The sequence below is a fragment of the Rosa chinensis genome, chromosome 4 (genome assembly GCF_002994745.2).
Source record: "Rosa chinensis cultivar Old Blush chromosome 4, RchiOBHm-V2, whole genome shotgun sequence".
NCBI classification, from domain to species: domain Eukaryota; kingdom Viridiplantae; phylum Streptophyta; class Magnoliopsida; order Rosales; family Rosaceae; genus Rosa; species Rosa chinensis.
The window spans coordinates 49,636,825-49,656,046 of NC_037091.1; the positions used below are offsets into that span (position 1 = coordinate 49,636,825).

Below are 19,222 nucleotides of genomic sequence, written 5' to 3' on the forward strand. Positions count from 1 at the left end.
TTTCTTCCTAAATATGTGGAATCTGTTTGAGTTGCTCTTACAGTAAAATCTTAAAATTTTAGAAATTGCTATAAACTTAGAGAAAATTTTTTTTCTTCACTATCCCTAAAATATGGATAGTTATAAAGAATATGTTGGAGCAAAAAAGTTTTTTTTTTCTTCCTAAATATGTGGAATCTGTTTGAGTTGCTCTTACAGTAAAATCTCCATATATTGATATTGTATATAGGAATAACCTCCATTTAGTCATACAAAATTCATGTCCCAACTTAGCCGGTTATAAATAGAAATAAACTTCACATTGTAATAAATTATAATTTTTTTAGGTCTCGTTTTAATAAACTTGCCTCCATTAAGTAATTATCATTAATAAGACCAACAATATACAACATATATGAGAAATGCTAGCTACCTTCCCCATTTACCTTTTCCTTCCAACATTCCCAACTCATCAACTGCCACATGTATTTTGGAAGAGTGTTTATATTAGGACCTCCAAATATGCTCACTTGACCTCACTCTATTATGAATTATTAAATGACATATATAACCTACTATAAAATGACTATTAAGGACAATAATTATACCAAAAAAATATTATATTGATCTTCTCTACACTTTCCAATTCAATAATATTAGATTGCATGCTTTATTATTTTCCTTATCTATTTTCGTTTTTCAATTTCATACATACTCATTAAAATATATATATTTAATAGAAATTAAAACTATGATTAACATCATGTGAGTATGTGACATAAAAATGTATGATATGCATGTTGACTGCATATTGATGAGGGAAAACAAAATAAATCATATTATGACCTAAATCTAAGTCTATCTATCATATTTGCAAAAAAAAAAAAAGAGCTAGCAATTAAAAAAAACTAAAAAAATATTTAAATAATTAATCATGAGGTACATAAAATAGAGAAAATAAAATAAACATTAAAAAAAAATTACTAATCTTCAATTTTTTTATTTGCACAACTAAAATGGAAAAAAAAATAGTTCATGTTATTTTCTTGTTAATTGGAAATTAATTTTTAAAACTCAATACCTTGTGTTTGATTTTTTTTATTGAAAAAGATATTTATTTGTCTGATTAAGGAATATATATGTAATTAAGATTTATAGAGTAATTAAATCATTGAAATGACTAAGTTTTTTTTATTTTAAAGGTAATACTTTGTTTGCAAATTATATGAGTGAGATTATTTGAGGAACTTTAGTGAGGTTGAGTGAATAAATTTAGTATTTGAAAACTTGATAGGAAGTGTAAAAAACATAGGAGGTCAAATGAGTGAATTTAAAGGTTCCAATAGAAAAACTTATTTTGAAAATCCAACATACTTTTTACCAAATTTTCCCCTAATTAAAACAAAATATATTTTAATTATTATTAACTAGCCTTCCTGCACAACCCAAGCGTGTGTGGAAGGGCCGCGCTCGCGCATGGGTTTATTTTGTTTTATGATTAATATTTTGTCTAAATATTAATAGGGTGCTATTTATTTACAAATGTTTTGATAACTATCTTGAGGTTGTGTTTTCATAATTTATTTAGAGAAACCTCGACGGTGCGAGGGAAACTTTATTGATGATGAAAAGAAATAGTACACTTAGCTGGGAAGGGGGGACATAAAAACCTTAACCTTCTCTAGAAGATATAACATGGAAGAAGAGACACAACGCTATTAATCCTACATATGAACTTAGAATACAAATGTAATATTGGTACAATAAAAGAAACTAAGCTGACTCATATAGTGATGAGTATGAAATTAAAATTAAGGTAGACAATACTATCTTCACCCAAACATGAAGACTGGCTGCAGCATAGCTTATCCATCGATCTTTGGTTCTCTACCTCTTGCTTTGAAAATGTGTCTTTCTCGCGGCCAATAAGATTAGCATACCCATGGTGTCCTGAAATATGTAGATGGATTAAATAGGGAGTATTGTTAGCTCAATAAAGTAACCTTTAGAAATTAAAATAGCATCATATATAGGTACCTTATAAGATCACATTAATTGGAAGGAAGCAAAATCTCTTTATACACAATATTTATTGTGAACACCCCTTCCTCGCCTTTGAATGAGCCTTTCTTGACCAAAACATTGGTGGTAGCCTCTGAAACAACTCCTTATAAAGCCACGTACAATTGTCCATGACTAAACACATGATTAGGAAGGTAAATACCAACATTTGACATTGTCTGTCCTTGAGCGTGCGTATTATTGTTTCTGATTTTGAGTTGTACTTGTTAAATTCGTCTCTGGCCTTCATTTTTTTATGCTCATGTGGAAGGATTGAGCTTGAGCATGCGTATTATTGTTTCCGATTTTGAGTTGTACTTGTTAAATTCGTCTCTCTGGCCTTCGTTTTTTTATTTCAAATTTGTCATAAGGAAAAAAAAAATTAATAGTAAGTTGGAAAAACTTATCCTATTTTGTATGTTAATGGTAATACATAAGTTGCACAAATCTTTGCATTCATATCAAGTATTATGCAACCAAAAAGAGAAAAAATATTTCATTTACGTACATAAGTAACAAAATAAAAAGGATACAATTGATTGCCATGCCACAAAGAGCATAAATATCTTATAAGTTTAACTACATTGCTTTAACAGTTTAGGCAGTAGCAAGTTGAGGGGCGAGGCTTTCTCTAGTTCCCATCTCTAATAACTGCTTAAAACCTTTTCCCTTGGGAAGGAATATTCCAGGCTTAATAGCGTTGCCATTACTGTGCGCACATTACCAACTGAGGATGACATAAAGAATGCAATTGTCTCATGTTTCTTGCTAGTCTAAAAAGTGTCATTGTCCTTCACCAAAAAAGAAAATGGTATTGTATAAAGAGTTGGTCTAACAAAGAGTGTTAAAGAGTAAAAAAAACACACTAACAGTCTTTTTTGTGTTTGAAAGTGAAGAACGGGTATGTGAAGAAAGCAAGAAGGCTCGTTGAGTTGATCATAAAAATATGATATTAAATGGTTCCAAACCATATCTTGACAAATACAATAGGTAGTATGCTAACAAATCTATTAACAGAATTCCAAAGAGACAATTTGTACTAAATATACAGTATATATACGACACAAATAATGTAATTTCTTCAAAGAATAGAACCAAACCTGTGGCACAACGTCCACATTCATTGCGCGGCTGCAGTAAAACCTAAGCATTACAGTAATGCCATGGTCCCCAAAAAATACCAAAAAAGAAAGAAAAGAAAAGAGGACTCTAAAGCTTTTCTTAGAGAACTTGATTGGGACAAATCCTTAGCTAGATAGACCATGAATATGGAAAAGGAAAATCTATGACCAAACTATCAATCTTCTCTAAATTTGTGAAGCTGCTATTGAGAATAAGAGAGAAGGAAAAATTGGAATCACCAATTGAAACACTATGGCATCTGACAGGGATTGTCATAAAAGACACTACAGTATCTGAAAATGATTGTTCAACTGAATCGAACACTAATTGCTATTTGAGAGGGGGAAAAAAACTATTTGAGCCAAGATAAATAAAAGAACAGACTCAAAATGAAAAGAAGGGAGCAAGTTTATCAGTTTATGCTTCTTCTTTTTTTTTTTCTTTTTTTCTTTTTTGGTTTTCAAATTCTTTGTTCCTTCCCTACAGCATCGTAATAAGCAAAAGCTCTTTGAAAACCAAGAACAAGAGCCAAAACCTTTATATCTGGATTACTTACTAAATAGTAAAAAGAACAATTAGGAAGTAAAGAATTAAGCCAAATTAGGTGCTAGCCAAGGCAAATTACTACTTGCAGAATTTGAGGAAGCAAAGGAATATACCGTTCAAATTCGGTTTTTTTTTTTTTCTTTTTTCTTTTTTTTTTTCGTTGAAGGACATTGAATTTTCATTGATGCTCGAACCAATAAACTGTCATGAACAGCGAACCCAGATATTGTGAACAATGGATATTGAATATTAAGGACATGAAGAGAACTCATGTTTCTCCCCTCCCACAGCTTAAAAATACAATTCAATAAGCCAAAAAAAAAAAAGATTCAAATCAGCAACACTAAGCAATTACATACACATTCATCAGATAACCTTGTTTTTTTCTTCTGCATATTGCGATGGATCGATTGCTACACGTGGAATCAAAATCATTCAGTAAGCAAACCCAAATCAATTACTAAACAATCTCTTTCTTGCAGTGATATATATTGTCCATTCACCAGGTTTGAACCCCTTATATAAATTCCAGATCTTCAAGACCTGAGGAAAAAAAAAAAAAAAACGTTATACTTTCGATTGCAGGACTCAAACTTTAATCTACAATCTGCATAAGCATGCCTTACGCCCTTACCTTTGTATCGCTCAAGTCTTTCTCTTTCTGTTTCAGTCATGACAATTGCAAGTGAATGGACCCCTGCAAATACAGACGATGAAAATCATGAAATTAATCCAAATCATTTTCTCCCATTCCCATTCATAGCAAATCAATTGCATACTAAACCAAACAGTATAATGTAAAAGCTCAACCAAACAGTGACATAAGAAGGGAAAGACTAAGCTAAGATGGGTCAGGATTTGTTCAAATTGTTCAGGAATTGAGACCAATTGAAAAAAAAAAAAAACCACAGGTATTTGGGAAACCAAATTTAGTCCAATGGAGAAGAACAGAGGGGTTACATGGAACCATAATTACTCAGATACCTACAAGATTTAAAGAAAACCACAGGAAAAAATCAATTAGGTGGGAAACTCTAAAATCTTTTGAAAACCAAACCTCAAAAGTTTTCCAAAGAGCAAATAGCGTGCGAAAAAAATAATACCGTATGTATTTAGTTTTGTAGGAAAAAAAAAAAAAAAACCATAGGTAGAGTAATGTCCAAATCAAATGACAGGGGAGTTAATTGAATATCAAAGGAAGAAGATATGATAAACATGTTAAACACAAATGAGGTTTCCTTGCAGTTCTAAATGCAGCAGAGCTTGACACACTTGTTGAAATTTCATCCATTCTTAATATTTTTGTCGTATCACCTCATAAAACAAAATCTACATCCAAGTAATTAATCTGCAAGCTAATGAAGAACATCTTAACTGAGGAATAGACTGAAATCTCAACCCTAAGCCTATAAGCCATATTCAACCCCAGCAGTTAATAAACTTTCAACAACAAAAACAAAGGAAGAAAACTAAGTTCTATGAAGTTCAGAAACAAAGCAAACCAAAATTTCAATATTGAAGCAGCTAAGAAGTTAGAACTCAAGAGACTATCCATACACTAGCCAATCAATTCTTAGTTAAGCTAGCCACGAAAAGCTAATACGGTATGGAGTACTCTGTGAAGAATGGAAGAAATTAAAACAAAGATGCGAGGACAGTGATACTCGTGTACCATGTAAACAACATGAAACTAAATCATTCATAAAGAACAAAAACTACCTTTTACAGCAAAATGTGAAATCAATAAAAGCTTACCTTCTTGCAACTGAATACCCTTAACTCCAAATCTTCCAGTGCTAAGCCAAGAGAGATAGAAGCCTGCTTCCCACTCAAATGGGTTACCAAAAGATTACTTGAATACAAAAACAATAGAGGAAACCTAAACATACCTGGAATCAATAATAGCAAGACACCAACTTCCACGTTATTCAGAAATTACTCATATATTCAACATACCTAAGAAAGTTGAAAGAAAACCATAGGAAACAAAACAAAAATCAATCAGCAAGGAAATCCAAATCAAAGGAAAAAGATACTACACAATTACCAGATAACAATTAGTTAGGTTCCTCCGTTAGGTAAAATCTTTAAACTCTGTACCGATTTTGATATCTCTCTTTGGTTTAATGTTGCTAATTTTCTTCTGTTCTGGGTCATGTTTCTCCATTTGTATTAACTGTAAACTGAGATACGGGTGATTGGGTGAATAGTAGTGAGGCCATATCTACACTCCCACAGTCCCATGTTGACACAATTCGCTTCTCTTTGAGATCGTGCGCCATGGGCAGTTTCTTCTTCTTTTTTCACCGAACGGTTCTCTTCGTTGCACACACATCCTATATTTTCACTTCCTTTTTAGTTAATTTACCACATTATCCCCTCTATATGTTTTCTTAAATCAGTTAGTTTTTATACCTATCAAGATTATCATGGACATTATAGGAAGTTCAATAATTTGGTGAAGCTTTGACACCAAATCCTTCAAAATTTGGTGAAGCCCTTTGACAGCAAAAGAGGGCCTCCATTTATAGTAGTAGAGATTTCAACTCTCTCTCTCTCTCTCTCTCTCTCTCTCTCTCTCCCCCCTCCCGAACGTCTCTTCTACTTCTACTTCTTATCTCTCTGCTAAACGATTCCTTCTCCTTTTCTTATTTTTTCTCAAGTTTAAACTTTTTTTTCTTTTTTTTTAAACTTTAAATTAAGGACAAAATACTGTTTACTCCCTATACTTATAGGGTTTCGACGTTTCAATTTCACCTAAAAAGTCCCTGAACTTTCCAATTTCACCCAATTGGTCATTGCCGTCAATTTTCCGTTACAAAATCAGTTATCTTGCTGACGTGGCACTCCTTCAACAGTAAAATGACTATTTTACCCTTACTGACGAAAAAAAAATTTGTTCTTATTTTTTATTCTCTTTTCTCTTTTTTAACTCTCTTTTCTCTATTTTTTTAATTTGTTCTTTTTATTCCAACTCTTTTTATTTTTTAACTCTCTTTTTTTATAACTCTTTTTCTCTATTTTTTAATTTGTTCTCTTTTTTTTCCTACTCTTTTTTTTTAACTATCTTTTTTTAAATTTGTTCTCTCTCTCTCTTTTTAACCCTCTTTTCTCTTTTTTTTTTATTTGTTCTTTTTTTTTCCTACTCTTTTCTTTAACTCTTTTTTCTCTCTCTTTTTTTTTCCTCTTTTTTTTTATTTGTTCTCTCTCTTTTGTTTTTTTTTTTTTAATTTTTTATTTCTTTCTCTTTTCTGTTTACCTCTTCCTCCTCTCTGCTCTTCGGCCTTCTTTTCCTCCTCCCTGATCGCAGCTCCAGTTTTCAGCGAGTATCACCACCTCTCCTAATCACCGTTGGCGTGCCCGCCACTCCAAGTAAGTGCTGGCCATTCCAGCATCCATCCAACATCCCTGTCATGCTAGCAAGCATCCCCACCTCTCCTAATCACCCCTCTCCATACAAAGGTTCCAAACCAAATCGGAGCACACCCAAATCAAATCAAATAAATCCACTAAGGGGCTCATCATCTCAGCAAACCAACACCAAAGAAATGTTATCGACGTCGAGAGAAAGCTTCTGATATAGCTCCGACACCACGAAGGGGCCGGAATCTGAAGGGAAAAGAACCCGACCATTCCGGCTTCCAGGCGTGGCCGAAAACTGGAGCTGCGATCAGGAAGGAGGAAAATAGGGCCGAAGAGCAGAGAGGAGGAAGAGGTAAACAGAAAGAAATATAAAAAAAGAAAAAAGAAAGAGAGAACAAATAAAAAAAGAGGAAAACAGTTAAAAAAAAAAAAATTAAAAGAAAAAGTAGGAAAAAAAGAGAACAAATAAAAAAAAAAGAGAAAAGAGAGTTTAAAAAAAAGAGAGAAAAGAGAGTTAAAAAAAAAAAAAGAGAAAAGAGAGAAAAAAAAAGAGAACAAATTAAAAAATAGAGAAAAAAGAGTTAAAAAAAAAAAGAGCATTAAAAAAAGAACAAATTTAAAAATAGAGAAAAGAGAGTTAAAAAAGAAAAAACAGAGAAAAGAGAATATAAAAAAATAAGAACAAAAAAAAAAAATTGGGTCAGTAAGGGTAAAATAGTCATTTTACTATTGAAGGAGTGCCACGTCAGCAAGATAACAGATTTTTTAACAGAAAGTTAACGGCAAGGATCAATTGGGTGAAATTAGAAAGTTCAGGTACTTTTTAGGTGAAATTGAAACGTCAGGGACTGAAACGTCGAAATCTTTTAAGTATAGAGAGTAAACAGTATTTTGTCCTTAAATTAACTAGACATATTTATGATAATCTCTACGCCAATCTGCTAATTGAATCTAAAATTCATATTGATGTTCTAGCTTGTTTATGGAGATAACCCACTTGGTTCTTCATGGATTAGACTTTTCTCAAGGCAAAAAAAAAGAAAAGGAAAACTGCAATTTTTGAGGTTTTCTAGAGATCAGTTCATTATCACTAAGTTAGTCTAATTCCTAAATAATTCAATCTAAACAACTTTTAGTTTTGCCTCACAAATTTCATAACCCAGTAACCAAACTTTGAGAATGAAAAGGAAAAAAAAAGAGTTGCAACCTGAAACCCAAAAATCCTCATTTTTGACTCTAGCTAGTTCATTATTGTTAAGCCTTTTAGTTTGTATTGAATTACCGATTTAATATGGATAATAAAGAGAGTTTGGTTTATTATTTATCAACTATCTCTTCCTCAATCATGTGGTATGATGATTTGGAATTCTGGGTTTGAAATGAACAAAAAAAAAAAAAAACCAGGGGAAAGAGGAAGACTGGAAGACGATGAAATCATTCAACACAATAAGAGGTTAGGAGAATTTTTTCTAATAGAAAACAGAAAGAAAAAACAATGTTTTAGCTTTAATTAGGGCAAATTCTGCAAAAAAAAAAAAAAACATGTTGGGTTTGTAAAACATTAAGTCATAGATTTAAGTGTTTTCAAAATACACGTGGCATTTGATAAGTGAGGAAGGTTAAATGAGAAAGGTAGGTACCTCCTTCATTAGGGATGGCAAAAATTCCCATCGGGTAGGGTACCCATAGGGTATTCGACCCTAATGGGGAGAAATTCGGGGAAAATCAGGTAATGGAAATGGGGATCCTCAGTTTCGAATTCTGAAATCGGGTACTGGGCGGGGATGATATTTTGATCCCCATCCCCATACCCACCCAATAAGAATTATTCGAAATACAGATATATATATATATATATATATATTTGTTGATTTATTTTATATATATATATATATATATATTTTGATATTATTTATAAATAAATATTTATGTAAACTTCATCTTTTTGTCAATATTTAAATTCTGTTAATAAATATGTTAAAAAAAAAGGAAGATTCTTTTAATAAAAGATTTTTATCAACATGTTAATTTTCCTTGATTGAAATAAGAAATTTATTTTATTTTGATGTTCAATTTTAACTTCATATTTTACAATCCATAATTGTTTGTATAAATTTTTATATAATAAATTGGTAATATTGTTAATGGGGATTGGGCGGGTATGGGGACCTAATCCCCAATGAAGACGGGGACGGGGAATCCCCAGTATCTTATTACGGGGATTGGGGAGGGTATGTGGATGAAGAATGAAGTCGGGTATGGAGATGGTAATTTAATCCCCTAACCCTACCCTCCCCATTGCCATCCCTATCCTCCATCTAACATTATTCGCACTATAAAGCCAAGCGCCCAAGCCTCCACATTTCACCAAATCCCAAAATACCAAAATTGCCCTTTAATCAATAAAACTAGTTTAATAAATGTAAAAGTTATTAAAATAGACCGCAAACAACTTGATAATTTATCTGTACTTTTTTTTTTGGTTGTATTAAACTTAAAGCTAGTATTTTGATAGTCGGAGAAAAAAATTCAATGAAATTAAAACGAACCGAGGGAGATATTAACAAAGAAATGGAGAGAAGTTATACAAACGGAGTAATCCCATATCAAAATCCCCTCACTGGGAAGCCGACCGTATAATTCAGTTACTTTCTGAATTGTTTATTACTATAGTGCGTCTCTTGCAAACCTCAAGCTAAGACATTATCTCTAGATATAACTTTAGGATCAGAAACAGTTGACTCTCTACGGCTTTTGGTTTCGTGCAACATCAATTCATCAAATGTAAACTGATGTCAGTCTTCATGGAAAATTAGGCAGGAAGAAGAAAACTGCCTTAACGTGGGTTTTAATTTTTAATTTTTTGTTTGTCTTTATAAGACCATGGGAATTATTATCGGGGTTATGAAAAAATTACCTCTAAATCTGTTTGCTTAATAAAGACTAGCATGGCCCACCCACTATGTGTAGAGAAGTTAATAAAAGTAGTGGGAAAGCTTCTTGTACAACTACCACATTTTCTATTTTTTTATTAAATTTTTATTCTTTTATTTTACAATTTACTATATTATCCCTATTGATTAATTATAGTTCATAATTTTTTAATATATAAAGGTTAAATTGGTAAAAATATTCAGTTTTAGATATCAAAATCTCTTCTCCTAACAATAGTGTAAATATGTTATAAGGACTGTAAGGTCTGTTTCTTATCTACTTTTGCTGACAAACTGTATTGTATAAGTTTACGTGCATCATTTCCCATGCATGCACCTATATACGTAGATATATACACGCATTGCCTCTAAATTTTGTTTATATGCTTAATAAAGATATGTTATAAGGACAATAAGGTCTTGTATGTTATTTATTTATTTCTCTATCTCTGTGTCTTCTATTTTCCTGTCGAGACAGACATATATACAGATGGAAACTCAAAAATCGCTGTTGATTGAGGAGGAGATGATCAAGACAAAATATCAATATATTGATACGTGGATGTCGGACTGTGGTCCCCCTGAGGATATGAAGGTGGAAATCACGGGACACCTAAAAGAACATAACGTAGTGGAAAAACACCTCTATGTTGATGTAGATATAAATTTTCTCCTCTCTCGTACTCCCTCGTGGTTGATTGAATCTTTCAGGGAGTGTCTCTGCATAAATGCCCTAAACAAAGTACGTATGTTCCTCAACAAGCACTCTTTTCTCGATGAAAGTAGCCAGGACTGCGTATAAAATTATATAAGATAATAAGAATCATATGTGTTCTAGGTACCCATGCTGCACAATATGTCTCAAGTTGCTTTGAGAATGATGTGCGCCTATACCAAGCCACAAATTTACGACAAGAATAGCTACGTTTTCAGGAAAGGACACTCTTTTGATACAATGATCATCATCATAAAAGGCACACTTATATGTAGCAATGCTGAAGAAGTAGCAACCTCCTCATCAATGAATACTGAGCCACGCATTCTCCAGAAAGGTGATTGTTATGGAGAAAAACTTCTGGAGTGGGAAAAAACAGAGGAATGCCCTACTCTAACATCCAAGCAAGATGTCCAATGCCTTACACAAGTAGAAGCCCTTGTTCTCACGCTCAAGCCAGACTCAAAAATTGAAAATGTCAACACTGATCGCACGATCGAGCCACACTCAGACATTGAAAATGTCGATGTCGATTTCGACATTAATTCCTCCATGAAAAATAACAACTTGAAGAATATTGTCGTAGACTGCTGGAGAAAGGGACAGCGGGATCAGAACTCTATCAACTTGAAGAATGTCGTAGACTACTGGAGAAAGAGACGGTGGGATCAGAACTCTAGTACTCCTCAGTCGAACTTGACGGATTCCGAAAAAGAAATTCAGAGGAAACTAAACCAGGTGATTAAACATAAGTTATGAATTCTTTTTAATATCAAAATAAAAAAACTATATAATATAGAGATGTTTGTCATACATTCTACTTACATGTGTGACAACAAATCTTGTCATTAATTTTAAAGTTTGCTGGCCCGTATAAAAATTTATATTTTTCTTGTTCAAAATAGAAACATTATTTTCCTTTACTTGGAAATTTTGAATCTTTCATATATTCATTTTCATCTTTCTTTATCCACTTAACAATTCCATTTCCTTAAGTGTGGATTGGAACTCAACCTTTATCAGGTTTTGAAATTGGATTCAACTATTTGAACCGAACAAATATCTAAGTATTCTCAGCTCTAAAACATGTGGAATTTCAATGATATTACACGTACGGCCTAATGATCCAGATGAAACATATATTAGAGAACGCATACAATATTAATAAACCGGCTTGTCGTATTTGATGAACTGATAAGCTGCTGCTTCTTCTTTCTTGTTGAAACAGATGGATAACCGGTCGGGAACTACGGAGACAATTAAGGATGAGAAGTTAAGAGAGAAGAGGAATATCATGTTCAAAAAGAAAGCTATACTTGATTGGGTAGTGTCGAGAAATTTCCCTGAGAACCTGAAGACTGAAATCATGACGAACATGGAAGTAGGTAACGTAGTGAAAATAGACATGGATGCTGATGTCGATGTGAAGTGGCTACTCTCTACTGATCTTCCAGAACATCTCCGTATATCGATAAAGAAGCACCTCTGCATGAATACACTAAAGAGAGTACGTCCTCAACATTCTCTATAAATCATGTTTTTTTTTTGTCGTTCCTTGTTAAACATGCATGAGACATGAGTGGCTGACAAGTAAAAAAAAACAATTCACTGAACCTCAGCGATATATGCTACATATAGTATATATTTTTCTTGACCAGTTAATTGAAGAAGCTTTTAATTTCAAGCCTTGCATAAGTTTAATTAGATTGTTGAAAGCAAAGTCATTCAGTCAAAAAAAAAATACGCACGTTAAAACTTAAAAACCCGAAGTTGTAACTCTCTCCGATGACACACTCTCCACACGTAGGTACTACTGAGAATCCAATATTTGTTATACAGAATCATGTACAAGCACAGGATCATTTATAGTAATATAAACAATATCAATGAATCATATATATATATATATATATATATATTTATATATATATAGGGCCCTTTTAGTGAGAGATTCTTTTTTTTTTTTTATCATTTTAAGGGATTTCTTGTGGGACTCACTTTTCGATGGCATTTCGGCATCTCAACCGTTCAGTTTTTAGGTCCTAATGTATAGATCATTTCTGCAAATTTTCAACCAAATTGATGATCGTTAAGGTATCGAACTAGATTAAATCAATGGATGAACCGAATCTGTCTAACCTAAACCTTTCATGTTCATAATTGTAAATCACAGTTATAAATGCCTTAATGATTATCAATTTGGCTGAAAATTTGGAGAGATGATCTACTCATATATACCTAAAAACCGAACGATTAAGATATGACTATGTAAACAAAAAGTGGGTCTAATGAGCGATAATTTAAAATTGCCAAAAAAAGGGATCCCTTACTAGAAGGGCCATGTATATATATGTATGGAGCATGTAGAGATAACCTCCTTAAAATTCAAATGTGAGGATGCTTTTACTTTTAGCATGTAGTTTAATAATCTAAATTAACCCATTCATTATCTAGTTACACACACATATGAATCATACAAAAAATTAGCCAAATCGAAAAATGTTTAACCATTTGATTAGCACAATGTTTGTTTTAATTAAATATATATATATATATATATATTTCTTTTTTTTTTAAAGAGGGCTAGTATGGCTGCCCTTAAGCCTTGATCATTAATGAAACTACAGAATACATGGGGGGACATGAAACCTGAACCCCAAATTACAATAAGCATATAGAGAACTACTCGAGATAATAACAAGAGTTTCAACAAAAAGTATGTATTCTACCATGCACCAATTAGCGAAGAGTGCACTTTTGGCTACTCTATTAGCTTTACAGAGGTGGTGACATACTAGAAAGTAAATGCTTACTTGAAACCATAATATACTAATTGAAAGCTAAGCTATTGAACCAGAGACGAAGGCAGAAGAAGATGAGAAAAAGGGAGAGAAATGGCGAGAGAAAGCTTATAAAACTGAAAGAGCTACATTGCATATTCTCTGTTAATTGTGAACAACATATCAACATCCTATTTATAGGCATAACAAAATTACACTAACACCCTTCATATTCCTAAACCACACACCCCCCCCCCCCCCCCCCCCCCCTCAACCATAGGCTTGGGTACAAGCAGATGGTTGGATCTAATTTGAAAAGAAAACCCCCACAGAAAATCTTCAACTGATGTGCTTCTTGAACACTGAAAAATGGTAGAATTGGTGCATCTTCAATTTAACCCACAGTTCTTCAATGTAAATAATTGATGGAGCTTTCATTCTCAGTTCAAATTCTAGAGTGCAAGAGCTGCTACCATACTATTTCCCTTAATTACCATCATACGCCTGTAGCAGTCACTGAGAGTAGGAGATAGACAATAAGTGGTCAGACAAAGTCTTGTCAAAACTTCACTGGAAGAAAGAGCCCAACATTTTAGTTGGCAGGGCGGACTTGAGGTGTAAACCCACAAGTTCGATCCCCGCTACCAACAATCTCTCATTTGGTGGGCAATCTAGAAAATGTCCTGTATAATTCCATACCAATGGGCTGGGCTGAGACACTGGCCAGTTTCGTAAGTCCTGTTGGGTTGAGGTCGTAGGTTTTCCCTGGCCCTGGTAGTGTAGGGAAGTCTCCCTCTTACCTAAACTTTTTTTCACCAAAAAAAGAGAGAAAGAGCCCAACATTATGCCATTGTGGCACTGTGAAACAGATTTCTTCTCAACTGCACATGCTACTGTCAGATTACTTTATACCCTGTTGCTACAATGCATAAAGTCCAACCCCAATGGTATCAAACTCTTAAGCTATTTAGAACATGTGAAAATCTGGTCTACTTCAAGAATACTTAGTATCATCAAAGTGAAATACTTGTTAGCCCAAAACAGATATCTCATCCTTATCAAGCTGATATATCACCATAGTATTACATCAAACTACACAAGTTTTGTATCACATAATTGAATCCATGAAAATCACTTGTTGAACCACCACCAGCAAAGACAAGAGATAGCAGCCATGCAATATAGCCCATGCATACCCGTTCTACTCATATGACTAGTAGCTGCAATCATCAAAACCACTCATCAATCCCTTGCCTCATCAATTTGAACACCATATTACTGCATTCACATAGAGACCAAGTGAACAAGCTGCTGGCCCCTTACCAAAAAAGAAGAAAATTGAAGATCATTATTTGCTAGTACCATTAATTAACACTTCCCCAATCTACCAATATGTCCATGTAAGCAGAACTCCACCCGAATATAGACCATGACCAATAATATTTGTATGCACCTCCAATTGAACGTATCCATACTTGTCGAACCAGAGCCATCCATTCAAAAAGGAAAAGAAAAACTTCTTCTATTCAACTAAATTTTCTTCTTTTAACAATCACTTAAATCTTCTTCTTCAAACTGCATTCAATTCTTCTTGTTCAAACTATATACAACTAATTCATCTACTTCTTCAAAATTCAATCCATTCATCTTCTTCAAAATTCACTTCTTCTTTCACAAATATTTACAACTAAATCTTCTACTTGTTCAAAATCCAATAATTCTTCTTCAAAAAAAATAATTCACTTCTACTTCTGAAAATTCAATCCATTCATCTTCTTCAAAATTCACTTCTTCTTTCACAAATATTTACAACTAAATCTTCTACTTGTTCAAAATCCAATAATTCTTCTTCAAAAAAATGATTCACTTCTACTTCTGCAAAATTCAATCCATTCATCTTCTTCAAAATTCACTTCTTCTTTCACAAATATTTACAACTAAGTCTTCTGCTTGTTCAAAATCCAATAATTCTTCAAAAAAATGATTCAATTCTTCTTTCAACATTCAATCAATTCTTCTTCGTGAAATATGTACAACTAATTCTTCTTCGAAATTCATCTAATTCAACAGAAAAGAGATTCCACCAATTCTTCTTGAAAATATCACAAATTCTTCTTCTTCAAAATTCAACTATACTTTCAACATGGACGGATGAAAACTGGACATAGCAACCAAGTACTCATAGATTCCATGATAGACAATAGCTCAAGAGCAAAAAAGAGAGAGGTGCCAATCGGAAAGAAATTACCAAACTCTCTGTGATTGTACCAAATGATCGAGATGAGTTGACACTCAAATTAAAGAAGTACATGATGGGGTATATATAGTATCAAGAGTTCCATGAAAGCTCCAGAAAGAAGTACATGACAACTGAACGGGCAAATTCATGAGTTAAAGCAAGAACTAGGCTCTGATACCATAAAAGCTGAGCTATTGAACCAGAGATGAAGGAAGAAGAAGATGAGAAAAAGGGAGAGAAAGCATATAAAACTGAACGGGCTACATTGTATATTCTCTGTTAATTGTGAATAGTATATCAATAGCCTATTTATAGGTATAACAAAATTACGCTAACACTCCTAACACTAATAAGATCAGCTTTCTCACTAATATTAATTATATTTTATAGACTACATATTTACACAATTTTAGTTGATTTTTTGTATACACAATTCTTGCATAGGAATATTAAAAATCAAAGGTTCAAATCTTTGAATTGTCACATATTAGTGTAAAATAGTAAAAATTCTCAAATTCTTAAAGTAAGAAGGTCTCTCTAGAATGAGCTATATATATCTTACATAGGAATAAACAAAAAAACTAGAGATCATACCTAATGAGGCAGCAAATTTTAAGTAGTAGCCTTTTTCAGTTATCTAGGTTTGAACATCCTCATAAATGGGGCGTTGATAGTGAATGTTCAATAGTACATAGAGAGTGCAGGGGACTATTTTCTACCTTTATATATATGGTTGACCCGGCCCCTAGACTCTTCCCATGATAAAACTCATAAGCCAATCAACCTCCTTAAATCACTCAATGTTTATATCAGACAATCAATTGGTAATTCCTTCAAAAGATTTCCTTAACCGGTTGGAGAATAATCTTTTTTAGTAATAACAGTTAAATTATTTCATATCCTACGTCATTTGATTAAGTTATTAGTCAATTGTAATTTAACTTTAGAGTGTTTCTATTGAGACCTCTAAATTTACTCACTTGACCTCACTATATTATGATTTATTAAATGACATATATAACCTTCTATAAAATGACTATTAAGGACAATAATTATACTAAATATTATTATATTTATTTTATCTAGAGACTTTCCAATTCAATAATGTTAGATTGCATTCTTTATTATTTTCCTTATCTATTTCATTTTCTAATTTCTCTACATACTCATTAAAGCATTTATATATATTTAATAAGAATTAAAACTATGATTAAGATCATGTAGCATAAAAATTTCTATCATCATACATGTTGAATGCATATTGGTGAGGGAGAACAAAAGAAATCATATTATGACCTAATTTTAAGTCTATCCATTATATTTGCAAAAAAAAAAAGAAAAACAAAAAACAAAAAATAAAAAACAAAAAACAAAAAAGAGCTAGAAATTAAAAAAAAAACCTAAAAGACTAGTGAATAATTATTCACGAGGTACAAAAACTAGAGGAAAAAAATGAACACCAAGAAAAAATGACTGCTCTTCATATATTTTTTTTCACATCTAAAAGAGAGAAAAAAAAGTTAAAAAACAAAAAACCATTCTTGTTGACTAGAAATTAATTTTCGAAACCCAATACCTTGTGCTTGATTTTTATTCATTGGATAAAAGATTTATGTTGTCTGATTAAGAAATAAACATGTAATTAAGATTTAAAAAATAATTACATCATTGTAATGGCTAAAGTTTTTTATTTTAAAGATAATAGTTTATTTGCAAATTATATGAGTAAGGTTATTTGAGGAACTTGAGTGAGGTTTAGTGAGTAAATTTAGTATTTGAAAATTTAATAGGAGGTGTAAAAAGCATAGGAAGTCAAGTGAGTAAATTTAGAGGTCCCAATAGCAAAACTCTTATCTTTATAATAAACATGTGATATGTCCAAAATAGTTCTAACAACATTATCCAACAATGCAAATTTAAGAGCTAATTTCATTTTACCTCTCTAACATTTACATGTTAAATCAGTTGTGACCCTGCACTTTTAATTTCATTACATGTACCCATGTGCTCTCCAATTTAATCAATCATGTCCAATAATTTATTTTTATGTCAAGTATTTTGATGTGGTTCTAATAGACTCCCTTGTATGATGACGATTCACTAATGTGGGATGCAAAATTATATCGTATGTGACTACAATTTCAAAACACATCACACAATAGTTGGCAAAAAAGCCAAGGGTTAGACAAGATTGATTGAAATTGGTAAGTACAGGGACACGCGTGATAAAATTAAAAATGCAGGGGCACAAATGATTTAGGGTGTAAAGATCAGGGAGGTAAAATGAAATTTGCCATAAATTTATTAACTCTTAAATGTAATTGTGTAGGTACCCATACTTGAAAATATGGATGAAGACGTGCTAATGTCGATCTGCAAATATCTTAAGCCAGTGGTCTACACCGAGAATAGCTACCTTTGTCGAACAGGTGACCGACTTGAGTTTATGCTTATTATTATAGAAGGCATATTCGTATGGACCAACAGGCATGGTGATGCTGCAACAAGTTCCTCACCTCTGACCACCAGGGGTATTGTGAAAGGTGATTTCTGTGGAGAAGACATATTAAGTTGGGCATCAACCAACAAATCCTATTCTGCTCCTACTCCTGCTCCGATCTGGGGCAGAGATATTAAGTGTCAAAAAAAAGTGGAAGCATTTGCTCTCACGGCCGAGAACTTGAGACAGGTAGTCTCTGAAAATAAAATCAAGTGGGATCAGGGTTTCAACAATTGTGCCGGTACGTTCACTGCTGGTACTACTGAGCATAGAGCACTGGAACAGATTATCCAGGTTCAAGGTGACATGCTTCGTGAGCAGCTGCTGAATCTTGCTCAAAATAGCATGCTCCAATTTCGTGATGACATGACAGAGTTTTTAGCAAAATCCGGATATCCAGGAACACCTCCACCTGCACCCTGAAGGATATCGATTATACCTTGGAGGCTCCTACATTTTGTTGATTCTATATCTGGAAATTGATGTAGCTCATATTACCCGCACGGATTGCATGTGAACATATTTTTTATGATACATATGCAGTTATTTAAGGAACTTCGATCTACAATATATACGTACATGTATGACGTATACATAGAATTTAGCAGTGTGTAAGTCATAAGTAATCTTTATTTGTCATCACTGATTGTCAGATCTCTGTGTGCACAGCATACATGCGTGTATAATAGAATTTTCGCTACTTTAATAGTTTGTGATATGACACTTGATTCTATACTTGATGAATTCACCTTTACATACGCAAGAGGTGGCTCTAGCTCCCTGATCTTGAACAAATCAACAGCTCTTAGTTTACCAGCCTTAACATGCATGTTTTTCCATGATCAACAATGAAATTCAACAGTCATTATTTTGGACATTTAAGTTTTTGAGTATAAATTGAATTTTGTTCGTCAACAAATGTGGGAATGTATTTTTACTAAATAGCAGTTGTTGGTGTACGATTGCTGCCATTTTCGAATGAGA

The 19,222-nt window shown here is 32.8% G+C and overlaps 1 protein-coding gene across 2 annotated transcripts in view; it reads left to right on the top strand.

Moving 5' to 3' along the window:
* The window catches only part of LOC112196620 (cyclic nucleotide-gated ion channel 1), a 29,872-nt gene extending 10,862 nt beyond the window's left edge, over window positions 1–19,010 (top strand). Inside the window, exons 6-9 of one of the 2 annotated variants that reach the window (XM_040518882.1) lie at window positions 10,483–10,746; window positions 10,843–11,457; window positions 11,948–12,226; window positions 18,068–19,010. In XM_040518882.1, coding sequence (XP_040374816.1) covers window positions 10,483–10,746; window positions 10,843–11,457; window positions 11,948–12,226; window positions 18,068–18,661 — 1,752 coding nt within the window. In that variant the 3' untranslated portion in view covers window positions 18,662–19,010. The remainder of the gene's footprint in view (window positions 1–10,482; window positions 10,747–10,842; window positions 11,458–11,947; window positions 12,227–18,067) is intronic. The other variant, XM_024337014.2, reaches the window with a different exon arrangement.
* Window positions 19,011–19,222: the final 212 nt, after the last annotated feature.